This window comes from Myotis lucifugus, unplaced genomic scaffold (assembly GCF_000147115.1).
Source record: "Myotis lucifugus unplaced genomic scaffold, Myoluc2.0 scaffold_18, whole genome shotgun sequence".
Lineage (NCBI taxonomy): Eukaryota > Metazoa > Chordata > Mammalia > Chiroptera > Vespertilionidae > Myotis > Myotis lucifugus.
Window position 1 is genome coordinate 8,141,972 of NW_005871066.1, and position 13,308 is coordinate 8,155,279.

Consider the following 13,308-nt stretch of genomic DNA (forward strand, 5'->3'; position numbering starts at 1 on the left):
GCCAGAGTCATCTAGGGGTGGGGATGAGGCATTAAAATGCAAATTCCTGGGCTGTACCTCAGACCCACGGAATTGACGCTCTGAGAGTGAGACCCACAAATATGCATTGTGACAAGCTCATCAAGTGACTTAAATGTATAAATACGAGAATCATTGATGTAGACGAGGACATAGGTTTAATTCTAGGATAAAGAAAGAGGAGAAATAAACTTCTCTTTTTTAGGAGATATCAGTTGGGTGATATTTCAGTTCACCCAATTTAGTAAACCATTTGGTTTCAGATCTTTCACATAAATGGAACTTTGGTGCATGTCATGAGGGAAAAAGTGAGACTTGCAGTCTTTCTCACGGTCTACTACGTGAGCTCTTTGAACATAGTAGGCACAACCAGATGAAACTGCTGTTCTTGGAGATCAACAACAGTTGAATGGGTTCAACCTACTTAATTCTTTGATAAATTCTGTACTGTTGTAAGGTATTGAGCCCTTTGGAGAAATGATCCGTTTCTCCATGTTTGCATGGGTTGTTGACAGCCATTGTTTTCACTGAATTTACCTCCTGTTCTCTCAGGGTGCTCCTGTCATCCTTCTGGCGTGAATACCTCTGAGTGTCCCCCTAGTTGGGGAGCTTGCATTTGTGACCCAGACTCTGGCGCATGCCCCTGTCTGCCCCACGTCACAGGGCGGACCTGTGACCATTGCGCTGATGGATACTGGAACTTCATCCCTGGCAGGGGATGCCAACCATGTGACTGTGACCCCCAGACCTCTCATGGCAGCCACTGTGACCAGGCAAGTTACTTTAAAGTCACTAAGCTCATCTTGTCTATTTCCTGCCCCTTTTCTAGAACGGGCCATTTCTTCAGGGGGTGCTATTTCCTTTTGTTGGAGAATGGTACTAGAAACCAAGATCTGGGCACCAGATGACCATGTCTGTTTTATGGGCTCCCCTCCACTCCTCACACCCGCAACCGCCAAACATGGAACAAATTGGTAGATCGCCACATGACGGCTTGGCTTCCTAATTCATGAGGAACTCCTAATGTTCGTGACATCACTCTCTGGCATGCTTCTTAGGCCTTTTGGGAAGCATATTTGTAGCAGCCCAACCAAGAGTGCAGTTCAGTCATGGAGATTGAGGGAAGCCTGAGAAGCTGAAAATCAGATGGCGCTGGTTTAACCCGAGAGCCCCTGACAGCAAGAAGATTTGGGGTTGTCTGACCCAAAGGGAATGCCTAGGCCCTAGGGGAAGGCTGCTCTTCACAGTGAGCAAACACTTTCACTCGAGCACAGAGGACACATATGAATGTTTAGATCCTCAGCTGTTTAAACAACTGTGCTAAATGTCTCTCTCTCAGCCAGTAGGCGGTCCCCAGGGCATTCTTGCAGAGAGATCCAAACGTGCCGTCCAGTATTTTCATCAACAGTTTAAGATGGAGCTGGAGAAACAGGCTTATCAGATTTGTGGATATTGCAAAGTTGTAAGCTAATGTGATAAAGACAGAACAAGAGACAAGATATCCTAACAGGCTGCCTTATTGTCTGGAAACCAGATGAGATATTAAGAGGTTACAAGTCAAGTTTTGCAATTGTGTTTTTAAAATTTGCATAACTATTGGGTGGGAGTAATAACTTGGCACCAGCTCATGCGAAAAAACATTTGAGGATTTTCATTGTGTGCTTCAAGTGAGCCAGCTGTGTGGATGGGCTCCTAAGGAGGCGATGCCCATTCAGGCTGGAGGGGGGGGCGGGCATTCCCAGGTTCACAGCAGTCATTGTCCCACTGTCCTCTGTACGAACCAAACGGCTCCATGAGCACAGTTGTCATTTCTGAATGCCACATTTTAAACATTATATTAGCAAACTAATATGTGTCCAAAAGAAGACAACCAGGATAGTGGAATAGAACCATGCTACTCTCTGACGAAGGCTTGAAGGAATTAGGGGTGCTCAGCCTGAAGAAGAGCAGCAAACTCAAGTTGCGAATGACTATCTATAGTTGGGAAGAGGGCTGTAAGAGGAAAGAGGGAGGCTGCCAGGTTTGTGCAACCCATTCGACAGGCCTCAGAACAATGGGGGCACGCTACAAGGAGCAGACTATACAGCAGTGTAATAAAGCATTGCCCAACCATCAAGGGCAACCAGCAATATGACAGCCTTCGTGAGCAACAGGAGCCCCTTACCTCTCTACATTTGAACAGAAGCTAGTGGTTAACTCCAAAGATGGGTAGCAACGTAGTCGATGCTGTCACTCTTGTAATCATGCTGCGTATTCACCGGAAGATACCGGTAGAGGTGTTGTTGAAGCAGATTTGGTCAAGTATAACCGAGGGCCACTCTACTAGTGATTTGCTTCTATGTTTTTCTCTTGTTAATTTTGCAACCTCGTCGGTTTTCAAAAAAGCTGCTCAAGAATCCAGTGGGGATGGTACAAAAAAATTCAACCCTCTTCCCCAAACACAATTAAAGAACTATTATTAAATGATCAAATTTCAAGTGCAAAAAAAAAAATGTTTGTTGAGCAAAACACGGGCCCAATTGGGAGAAACTCCATCGGACATTCCATCATGGAAACATTATTTGCCAAATGAATTGATGAATGTTAGTCCAGGCCTTTAGCCTCTCTGTGTTTTGGGGGAACTCCCATAACTGTAGGGGAAAAGAATGTGGCCCGTTTCCCATGATGTGCTTTGTTTTCATGTACATCTGTGTATGTTTCCCAGTTTGGGGCCACCTGTCCTTGAACAGCTGGAAGCAGGCGGTATAGTCAAGCGCCCTCAGCCAAAACACATTGACTCCTGATCCTTGGTATTGTCGGGGGTGGTGGCTGGCCGTGGGAACCATCCCTCCTCTGACTTTGCACAGCTGTATGTTCTAAATCACTGGAGGGAAAACTGTTTTGTATTAAATGCATTTTTTTTTAGATCAGAAAGCTTGTCAATTCCTCACCCATGAATGTTCTCACAGGTTACAGGCCAGTGTCCGTGTAAATTAGGCTACAGTGGGAAACGCTGCAGTGAGTGCCAGGAAAATTATTATAGTGATCCACTTGGGCGATGCAGTCGTAAGTATTGCTATTTCTAAAAACATGAGTACAGTCAACCGGGTCCTATCACGAGCATGCTGTGAACCAACTGACATTCCAGCTCCTTTATTTTCTAGAAAACTCAAAAAGTTTAATTCCAGTTTTGAAAATAATATTTTTTGTAGCCCTATAAAAGAAGATTTTCTTCTTCTGTACTAAAACTTTAGGCTGTATGAAATATTAGCCTAGATTCAAACTTGTAGCCCATCTTAACATTCCTCAAAGTCATTAAAATGGAACAGGCCTGTGAGATCATAACTTGTAGCCAATTTTCTGCTAGTTGGAAGCATGTTGACAAAAGCAGCTACTCTGGAGTGAATTACAGGCTGGGAGACGGCTCAGAGGAGGCCAGTAGAGGCTTCCTCAACGTGGCTCTCACTCCCTCATTTACTCTACAACACACCTAGAGTGCCTACTGAGAACTCTAGGAAGTGAACAGGGAAGACAAGGCCCTGACCTCATGGAGCTTGTGTTCTAGTGCCTCTCCTGCCATGCCTCAGCACTCGCAGGACTTAGAGATGTGCGTCCAATAGAACTTCCTGCAGAGATGGAAGTGGTCTACATCTGCGCCGTCCGGTGCAGGAGCCACTAGCCACGCGTAGCTGTTGCACATTTGCAATATGGTCAGTGAGAAAAATAACGGTTTATTTTATTGAATTTGTTTAAATCTCTCAATAGCCCCATGTGGTTAGTAGCTACCATATTGGACAGGACAGATTTAATGTCTGGATTAGGTCCTAGGAGAAAGGATTTTTTGCATCTCTATTTAGAGTCAGCTTCCAAGAATAAGTCAATACAAAGAAATAACAGATGTGATGGGCTTGTCGTCATGTCACCTCTACTTATATTGTAACTCTTTCCTCCTTTCCATTCTTTCATAAATGAGCTTTTGTGATCAAAAAAAAAAAAAGCCTGCATTTTCTTGTCCCACTCAAATATATATTCTGAATGGTTTTCTCCAGTCCCGCGCAGTTTAAGTGGAATTACTACTTTAAAAACCAGGGAGAAATTTTGGTTCTTGGAAAATCTGTCTTCCAGAGTGCCTTTCCTTGTGTCCCTTTAATATTTCAATAACCTCATTTTATAAAAATGCTTTCATCTCTTATAGAGAAAACTTTGCAAGTGGTCAACTAAAGCCACAGAACCCACTAAAGCTCCTGGAGAAGAACGGTTAGCGAGGGGGAAACCTTGGCTTCCGGCTGGGGAGGTGACTTCGTGCCACCCCCTGGCCTCTGGACCAAAGCAAACCTGCCAGACAGATGTCTAGTTGAGGGGCCTAATACGTTCATCAGTTTTCATCTGTAATTGGCATTCCTTTATTCAAGCTGGCAAATGCATTTTTAAATCGCTTGTTCCTTGCAGTTAGTCTGATTACATAGGCTAGTGATTCCCTGGCCTTTTGGAAATTGAAGTAACTTCAGTAGCTCTCTCATCCTCCATTCTTAGCCTTAATAAAAAAAAAAATTAGTTAACTAAAGTGCATGTAGCATACAGTGGTTTTTTTTTATTAAGACAAATTAAATTTATTTTTCTCCCTTTTTTAAAAATATATTTTTTATTGATTTCAGAGAGGAAGGGAGATTATATATATATCAATAATGACAGAGAATCATTGATAGGCTGCCTCCTGCATGCCCCACACTGGGGATTGAACCCACAATCCGGGCATGTGTCTAGACATGTGCCCTGATGGGGAATCAAGCCAAGAGCTCCTGGTTCATAGGTTGACATTCAACCACTGAGCCATGTTGGCCAGTCTAATTTTCTCCCGTTTTAAAAAAAGCAAAACAAAACATTTTTAGAGCAATTTTAGGTTCACAGCAAAATTGAAAGGAAGGTACAGAGATTTCCCATATACTTTCTGCCCCCACAGATGCACAGCCTACCCCATGGTCAACATCCCCAAGAGAGTGGTTGTTATAATTGATGAACCTACATTGAAGCATTATAATCACCACAGTCCATAATTTACATATGTCCACTCTTGGCATTGTCCATTCTGTGCATTTAGACAAATGTATCCATCACTATAGTGTCTTGCGGAATATTTTCATTATCCTAAAATTTCCCCCGTGTTCTGCCTATTCTGCCTACCCCCATCCCTAGCAACCATAAATCTTTTTATTGTCGCAATAGTTTTGCCTTTTCTAGATTGTCCTATAGTTGCAATCATACAGTAATTAGTCTTTGCAAATTGGCTTATTTCACTTAGCATTTAAGTTTCCTCCACATCTTTTCATGACTTGAAGCTCTTTAGTGTTTAACACTGGATAATATTTTTATTGTGTAATTTTACCACAGTTTATTTATCCATTCACCTACTGAAGGACATCCTGGTTACCTTCAAGTTTTGGCAATTATGAATAAAGTTGTTATAAGCATTTGTGTGCAGATTTCTGTGTGGACAAAAGTTTTCAGCCCCTTTGAGTAAATACTAAGGAGTGATCCTCCACCCTTTTTTTGAGAATGGGAAGTTCTCCTTATGAAATGGAAGACAGCATAAGTCAGCACACCCAGACTGGATTATACTGAGAAAAGGTGTGGTTATGGGAATTCTTAGAGTCTTTGACATGCCTGAGTCACCCTTGTGGACACTAGCAGTAGTCACTAGTACGCTGTCAACCATTAGATCCATGTTCCTCATTGAAATAGGTAAAGAACTCACACACACTCACACTCACATTAAAAAAACAAAACAAAACAAAAACAACACCTAATTTTCCTATATAATAAAAGCCCAGCGACCGAAACAGTGGAATGACCAGAGACCAGAACTACCGGCCCCTTGTCCAGGCTGGCCCAACTCCCCAACGGGGACCCCCACCCAAATTGGGGGCATGGCCAGCCTGCAAACCGCCTGCAGCCCCTCGCCCCGGCTGGCCCTGACCCCCAGCGGGGACCCCCACCCCGATCTGGGGCCCCCATCAGGGCAGGCCAGCCAGCCAGCCCCCACCCATGCACCAGGCCTCTATCCTATATAATAAAAGGGTAATATGCAAATTGACCCTAACGATGGAAGGACCAGAATGACTACTGGACCAGTCACTATGAGGTGCACTGACCACCTCTCGGTCTCTTTCCCTGACCGGCTCCAATCGCCTGATGGCAAATGGGGAACCAGGGGTGGGGGTGGGGGGCCGGCTGCAGGAAGCCAGGGAAGATGGCCCTGATCACAGGCCAGGCCTAGGGACCAAACCCATGCACAGATTTCATGCACCAGGCCTCTAGTTTCTATATAAAAACCATAAACTGATTCATTGGTGGAATGAAAAGGAGAATGCTGTATTTTAATGACCATTGCACAGATCTCTGAAATTTTAAATGTTCACCTTAGAAACAGGAGTTGGGGAGATTCTCAAGGTCTTTATTCTTGAGCTAGTTATAAGCAAAAGGCCAGGTGATGACATCTCTGCTCCTTCTCTCTCTCTTTAGCATGTGACTGCAACAGGGAAGGTACCCAGAAGCCCATCTGTGACCGGGACACTGGCATGTGTCACTGCCGGGAAGGTGTCAGCGGCCAGCGGTGTGATCACTGCACACGGGGTCACGGCCAGGAATTCCCTGCTTGTCTTCGGTGTCACTCATGCTTTGATCAATGGGACCACGCCATTTCTTTCCTCTCCAGCGCAGTGCAAGGGTTAATTAGGCTGGCTGCTAGCATGCAAGATAAAAGAGAGACCCTGCCTGTCTGTGAGGCTGACTTCAAAGGCCTTGGAGAGAACATGTCTGAAATAGAAAGGATTTTAAAACATCCTGTTTTCTCATCTGGGGAGTTCTTAAAAGTCAAGGATTATCATGACTCTGTTCGGTAAGATTTGTGCTCAAGCAATAGATAGTGAAGTTCCTGATTTATCTTAACTTCTACTTTAACAGCCTTCAGTTTAAAAATGTACTTAAATGTGTGTTGACACTAAAGAAATAGGATAGTAAATCCAGTTAATAGTCAGACTGGTGATTATGTTTGTCTGTCTCTTTTTTAAAAATAATTTTTATTTTTAAATTACAGTTGACATATAATATTAATTTAGTTTCAGGTGTATAACACAGTGATTAGACACTCATATAACTTATTAAGTGATCTAGTACCCATTTGACACCATACATAGTAATTACAATATTATTGACTATCTTATCTATACTGTACTTTACATCCCCATGACAATTCTTTAACTACCAATTTGTACTTCTTAATCTCTTCACCTTTTTCACACATACCCCTAACCCTATTCTACGTGGCAACCATCAAAATGTCCTCTGTGTACTAGTAAGTCTGTTTCCGATCTGCATGTTTGTTTATTTTGTTTTTCAGATTCCACATATAAGTGAAATCAAATGATATTTTTTCTTTCTCCGTATCATGTATTTCACTCAGCACAACACCCTTTAGGTTCATCCATGTTGTTGCAGATGGCAAAATTTCATTTTTTTTTATGGCTGAGACATATTTCATTGTATATATGTACCACTTCTTCTTTATCCATTCATCTAATGGATACTTAGGTTGCTTCCATGTATTGGCTATTGTAAATAATGCTGCAGTAAACATATGAATGCATATGTCTTTTCAATTTAGTGTTTTGGATTTCTTCAGATAAATACCCAGAAGTGGAATTGCTGGGTCATTGGCTGTCTCTTGTTATAGCCTTTGTTTTAAAGTCTATTTTGTCTGGTATAAATTTTGCTACCCCAACTTTTTTTCATTTTCATTTTCATTCAATATCCTTTTCCATCCCTTTTTTTTTTCAGTCTGTGTGTGTATTTCAATCTGAAGTGAATCTCTTGTAGACAACATATGTAAGGGTCTTGTTTTGTTATCCATTCAGCCATGGTATATCTTTTGATTGGAACATTTAATCCATTTACACTTAAAGTAGTTATTGTCATTTTATTATTCATATTTTTTTTATCTTTTCTTTTTCTTCTTCTTAAAGAAGACCCTTCATTATTTTTTACCAGAGACCTGGTGCACAAATTTGTGCATGGGTGGGGTCCAGCCAGCCCGCCCTGATCGGGGCCGATCGGGGCCAATCAGGGCAGGCCGGCCAGGGGGAGGGGCCCTGGGTAGTTGGCAGGCCAGCCCTGCCCCTGGTTGAACTCCTGGTCGAGGGGACAATTTGCATACTACCCTTTTATTCTATAGGACTAGAGGCCCAATGCATGAAATTTGTGCAAGAGTAGGCCTTCGCAGCCACGGCTGCCTTGATCCCTCCCTCGCAGCCGAGGCGGTTGCCTCCATTCTCCCTCATAGCCGCAGGCAGATGCCTGGATCCCTCCCTTGCAGCCACGGCTGCAGCCCTGGCTTCATCCCAGAAGGACATCAGGAAGGACGTCCGTTCTGATTAGCATATTACATTTTTATTATTATAGATAATACTGTTTGGTGGTGATTAATTCCTTTAGCTTTCTTTTTGTCTTGGAAGCTCTTTTTATGTCCTTCAATTCTAAATTATAGCTTTGCTGGGTAAAGTAATCTTGGTTGGAGGTCCTTACTTTGCATTACTTCGAGTATTTCATGCCAGTCCCTTTTGGCCTACAAAATGTCTGTTGAAAAATCAGCTCAGTCGTATGGGAGCTCTCTTGCAGGTAACGAACTGCTTTTCTCTTGCTGCTTCGTCTTTAACCTTTTGCGTTTTAATTATGATGTGTCTGGGTGTGGGCCTCTTTGGGTTCATCTTAGTTTGCAGCATCAGAGAAGAAGGTGATGGCAAATGAAAACACACACGGTACACTCACCAACAAGGAACCTCCTTGTCACCTGTGATCATTAAAAGTTAAGACCATGTACAGAAGTAGCACTAAAAGGAACCTTGCTGGAAGCAGATTTATTCTAAATGAAGAACCCATCTTTCCCCTAGGCTGGGCAGGGGTTGTGTGTTGAGAGCTGAATGTAGATTGGCTCTCTTAGACTGATTTAAATGAGCCATGTCTGAATACATGTTTTTGAAAACCCAAAGCAAAAGGGAGACAGAGAGAGTATAAACAGTTGATATTGAAAGATTCAAAAACCTTTTTATTCTAGACCTTGGGTGCTGATCATTTTTTAAGTGAATGATGAAATATTCCAGTTAACGAGAAAGAGATAAGTCATAAACTGAATTAGAAACTGCCAAATGAAAAATAGGGGGTGGGGAAAATGCATTCTAATTTTGAGGTAATTGCCCTAATAATGAGGGCAATCTATCAAATGTAATACAAGCTTCACTGTGTTTACTCTCATTTTCCCCTGTAGGAAACAAATCATGCAGCTAGGTGAGCACCTGAAAACAGAATATGAATTTCAAGATCTGGAGGAAACAATATTGAAAATGAGGAATGAATCAGACCTCTTACTTGAAAATCTTCAGGAAGAAATTGATTTGTACTCCAGTGCCCGTAATGCAAGCATCATGGGTAAGAGAGAAAATGCACTTCAACTGTCTGTTTCTAGACAAATGTTTATAAAATCCATAGTACATTCCATTAGTGAGTCACCCTGTGCTTACTGCCATAGCACCGCAGCACTTCAGAACATGAAAACACACCCATTGAAGACATTATTTGTATATGAATATTTCAACTTTTTAAACATTGCAGAGCCTAGATAGTATTTGCTCAAAATAACGAATGTTTGATACTAAACAAATACCAAAGAAACCTTCTAGAGCCAAACCATGCAAGTGGTCTTGTGAAATCAGCAACTTAGAAATGCTAACATGCATAAGGAAATAAGAAAGATATGTTTCTACAGTCTGTCATCCTGAGTATAAGCCACTCCATGTCCAGCATCCAAAAATGCAAAGGAATATGAAGCAAAAAGGACTTTCTCATAAGGACTTTGCAGGGGTGTGGAGTCACATAACATACTAGAAGCCCACAATTCACATTGCGTAGTTCTCAAAAATGAATGGGGGCTGTGTTGAAGCCAAGATCAACTTGGAGGGGAAATGGAACTCTGAAGCAAACCTTGGATTAGCTCTTCTTCTGATCTCTGATGAGATATCTGTTATACTTGGAAATGGACAACTTGATACTACCAGGGGAGGCAGCACGGAACTTGTTCACACCTAACCCACCTAATTGGGAGGTGAAGCGAAAATATGCATGAAACTCACCTCAAAGGCCATAACACTGTCTGCTTTTCTCTGCCCTATGTGTATGCTCCTGTTTTTCATCTGATCTTGACTTTAAAGAGAAAAAATACATGACAATTATGACCCTAAAGGAAGACTTAATTTAGTGAAATATCCATCGATGAGACTCAATAAATCCTATGTCAAGAATAAGGAATTTGTTCTGATTCCTAACCTGGAAGAAGGGGCCCACTGAAACAAGCCAGGAAGAAGAATGGAAAATTGCCCTCAGGCGAAGCCTCTCAAACTTGCAGTCCAATAGCAGTTCCTGAGGTTTTTCTCAATGCCTGACACTGTGCTGGGGAGATGAACACTCAAAGTCCTTGTCCTTAAGTTATTCCAATCTAGTGGGAAGACAGGCATATAAACAATTGCAAACAAAAGGACTAAATTAGGGCATCCTCAATTGCTTCCAGGACAGAGCAGTGAAAATGAAATTCCTCTGACTTTATTGGAAAAGGCTTCAGGGAGTAGGTGACAATTGAATTGGGCTTCACAGACTGAAGATAAATTTGCCAGAAAAAGGAAGAAAGTCATTCCAAATAATAGGAACATGGTTTTGTTTTATGTTAAACGAAAATCACGTATGTTAAGAATATGTTAGTGTAAGAACAAGGAAGGTTTAAAAGATAAGGCATGGTTGGTGCCTGGATTCTGGTTATGTAGGGTGCAAAGAGTAGGACCATGGGCCTCTGTTTCCTAAAATATGGAGTTATAGTTTATAGCCCTAATTTACCATCATTTACATTAAAAAATACCATATTATTTTTATGAATTTGCATTTTAGTAACAATATGGGAAATATAGAGAAGTGCTTAAGGACATTGGCTCCATAGTCAAACCACCTGCCTTCAAATCCTGGCTTCACCTCTGACTAGCAGTGAGACCTCAGGCAAATAGATTACTTCATCAGAGCCTCATTTCCTCACTTAGAAGGTGAGGGTGGTCACAGTAATAAACGTCTCACGGTGCTTTGAGAAGGTTAAGGAAGAGCATTGATAGGAAGTGCAGGCCTATAGAAAGCACTCTACAAATGCGAGCTATTGTCATCAGCCTCAACATCAGAGGTGAGCAAAAGACTGCCTGCCAGCAAACCCTACCCACAGCCTGTCTTTGTGAATAAAGTTTCATTAGAAGACAACCTCCCCTATTTATTTACTATTGTCTGCTGCTGCTTTCACACAATGGCAGAGTTGAGTCATTGTGACAGAAGCACTATGGCCGGGAAACCTACTAAATAAAACACTTATCCCCTGACTCTTCGCAGAACAAGTTTGTCCACTCCCACTCTATATAATTAGGTGAATTTAGTTGGATTATCTCATTAGGGTTCATAGTTAATGCATAATTAATACATTTGTGGAACACTTTACAAAGTATTTTCATATCTCACTCAATCCTCACAAATTATCACCAATTTACAGATAAGGAAACTCAATCTAAGAGATTTAACAATTTGATCAAGGACCTAGCCAGACAGTAAAAGGTGAACCAACACTCAAACCCATGTCTGCAGATTTGAATCTTAATGTTCTACATCTATCATATCTATCTATATGTATATATATAAAATACTACATCTAATCCTTCCTCATAGAAGTATACATTCAAGGAAGAGAATGTTGACTTTTTGTACTGTCATTAAGACAAAGATAGTGGCCAAATTGTGAAATAATTATCTTAATAGTCAATGTATAATTTCATTTGTTTTCAAAACATTTATCTTACTTCAATTTATGTTGATGTAGATTTCTCAGAGAACATCAAGAAGTATTATCACAGATCATCATCTGCTGAAAAAAGAATTAGTGAAATTACTTCCATCATAAATAACTCTGAGAAAACCAGAATTGACTTACTTACCATCTTAGATACATTAACCTCAAAAGAAAACTTGTCATTGGAAAAATTAAAACAGATTAAGATACCAGATATCCAAATGCTAAAGGAAAAGGTAAATATTCATACAGTGAGTAAAAATGTTTGTGGCTTCTACTTGGTCTCTTCAATTATATTTTCCTGTCTTACATCTTATTTATTTTTATTTATTTTGTAAATGTATAAATATATATTACATATATAAATGCTCTGTTAACAATGTATAAATAATACAAATATAAATATATTTATTTTTATTTCTTAAGTCAAAGTTTAAGAACAATCAAAGAGTAAAAATTGTGCCTTCATTTTATTATTTTACATTATTTACTGTTTCCCAAAGGGTACAGATTTCTCCTCCTGCCTCATTATAAGTAAAAGGCAATTTTTATTTATTTAAAGGAAATTAACAGGGAAATGCTAGACATTTGACAATTTTCCCCCAAAACTGTAAGTATAAAAATGGCACAGATTGGCACAATGCTGATAACAAATAATTTAGATACTGATTCAGTTCCCTAGGAAACATGTAATGGGTAACTTCTATACACTAAGCATGAAGAGCTATTGAAGAAACATGTACGAGTAGAGCAGTGCCTTGCCTCCATGAACCTGGATGGCGTTCAGAAAAAATCTGCCCGCGAGTGGCTTTTTCACAGAAGTCATTTCTCCGTCAGGTGTGTGGAGAACGAGGGGACACGCCATGTGTGCTCTCGTCATGTGGTGGCCCAAGCTGTCATGACTCCCTGACCCTCTCGAGGCACGCCCTTCAGAAAGCTCAAGAAGCAGAGTCCATGATTCAGAATTTGAGCAGCCAGGCTGCAGGTCTGAAAAATCAGGTAAATGATGTCTTCAGTTGCTTTATTTGTAAAGCTGTAGCGATAAAGAAAGGGCACTCTTTGGAATTTTAAAAACCGCCATTTAGCTTCTAAGCAGATGGATGATTCTAGATATTAGGTATTCTTATGCCTGGAAGTATAGGGTAAAACTATAGATGTCTATATAAATGTAGATTTAGAAGTAGATGTGAATATTGACATATTTTCCATTTCTATAATATTTCTATTACTGTGTGTTTGTAGGACATAGACTTGTGTAGATATATTTCTTTTATAGCAAACACTACATAGAAATGTAGACTCCTAGCTTTGAAGCTTTGAAAACTATAGATCTCCCAAAGTAAAGAATAATTTTTTATCAATTCAAGGGTATATATGAAATTCTACCAAATATAGAC

At 40.7% G+C, this 13,308-nt stretch overlaps 1 protein-coding gene across 1 annotated transcript in view; it reads left to right on the top strand.

Moving 5' to 3' along the window:
- Positions 1–13,308, top strand: part of LAMB4 (laminin subunit beta 4) — an 88,410-nt gene that overhangs the window by 57,725 nt on the left and 17,377 nt on the right. The window contains exons 22-27 of the mRNA XM_023751015.1: positions 571–791; positions 2,967–3,063; positions 6,517–6,892; positions 9,314–9,474; positions 11,942–12,147; positions 12,749–12,910. Of these exons, the coding sequence (XP_023606783.1) occupies positions 571–791; positions 2,967–3,063; positions 6,517–6,892; positions 9,314–9,474; positions 11,942–12,147; positions 12,749–12,910 (1,223 nt within the window). The remainder of the gene's footprint in view (positions 1–570; positions 792–2,966; positions 3,064–6,516; positions 6,893–9,313; positions 9,475–11,941; positions 12,148–12,748; positions 12,911–13,308) is intronic.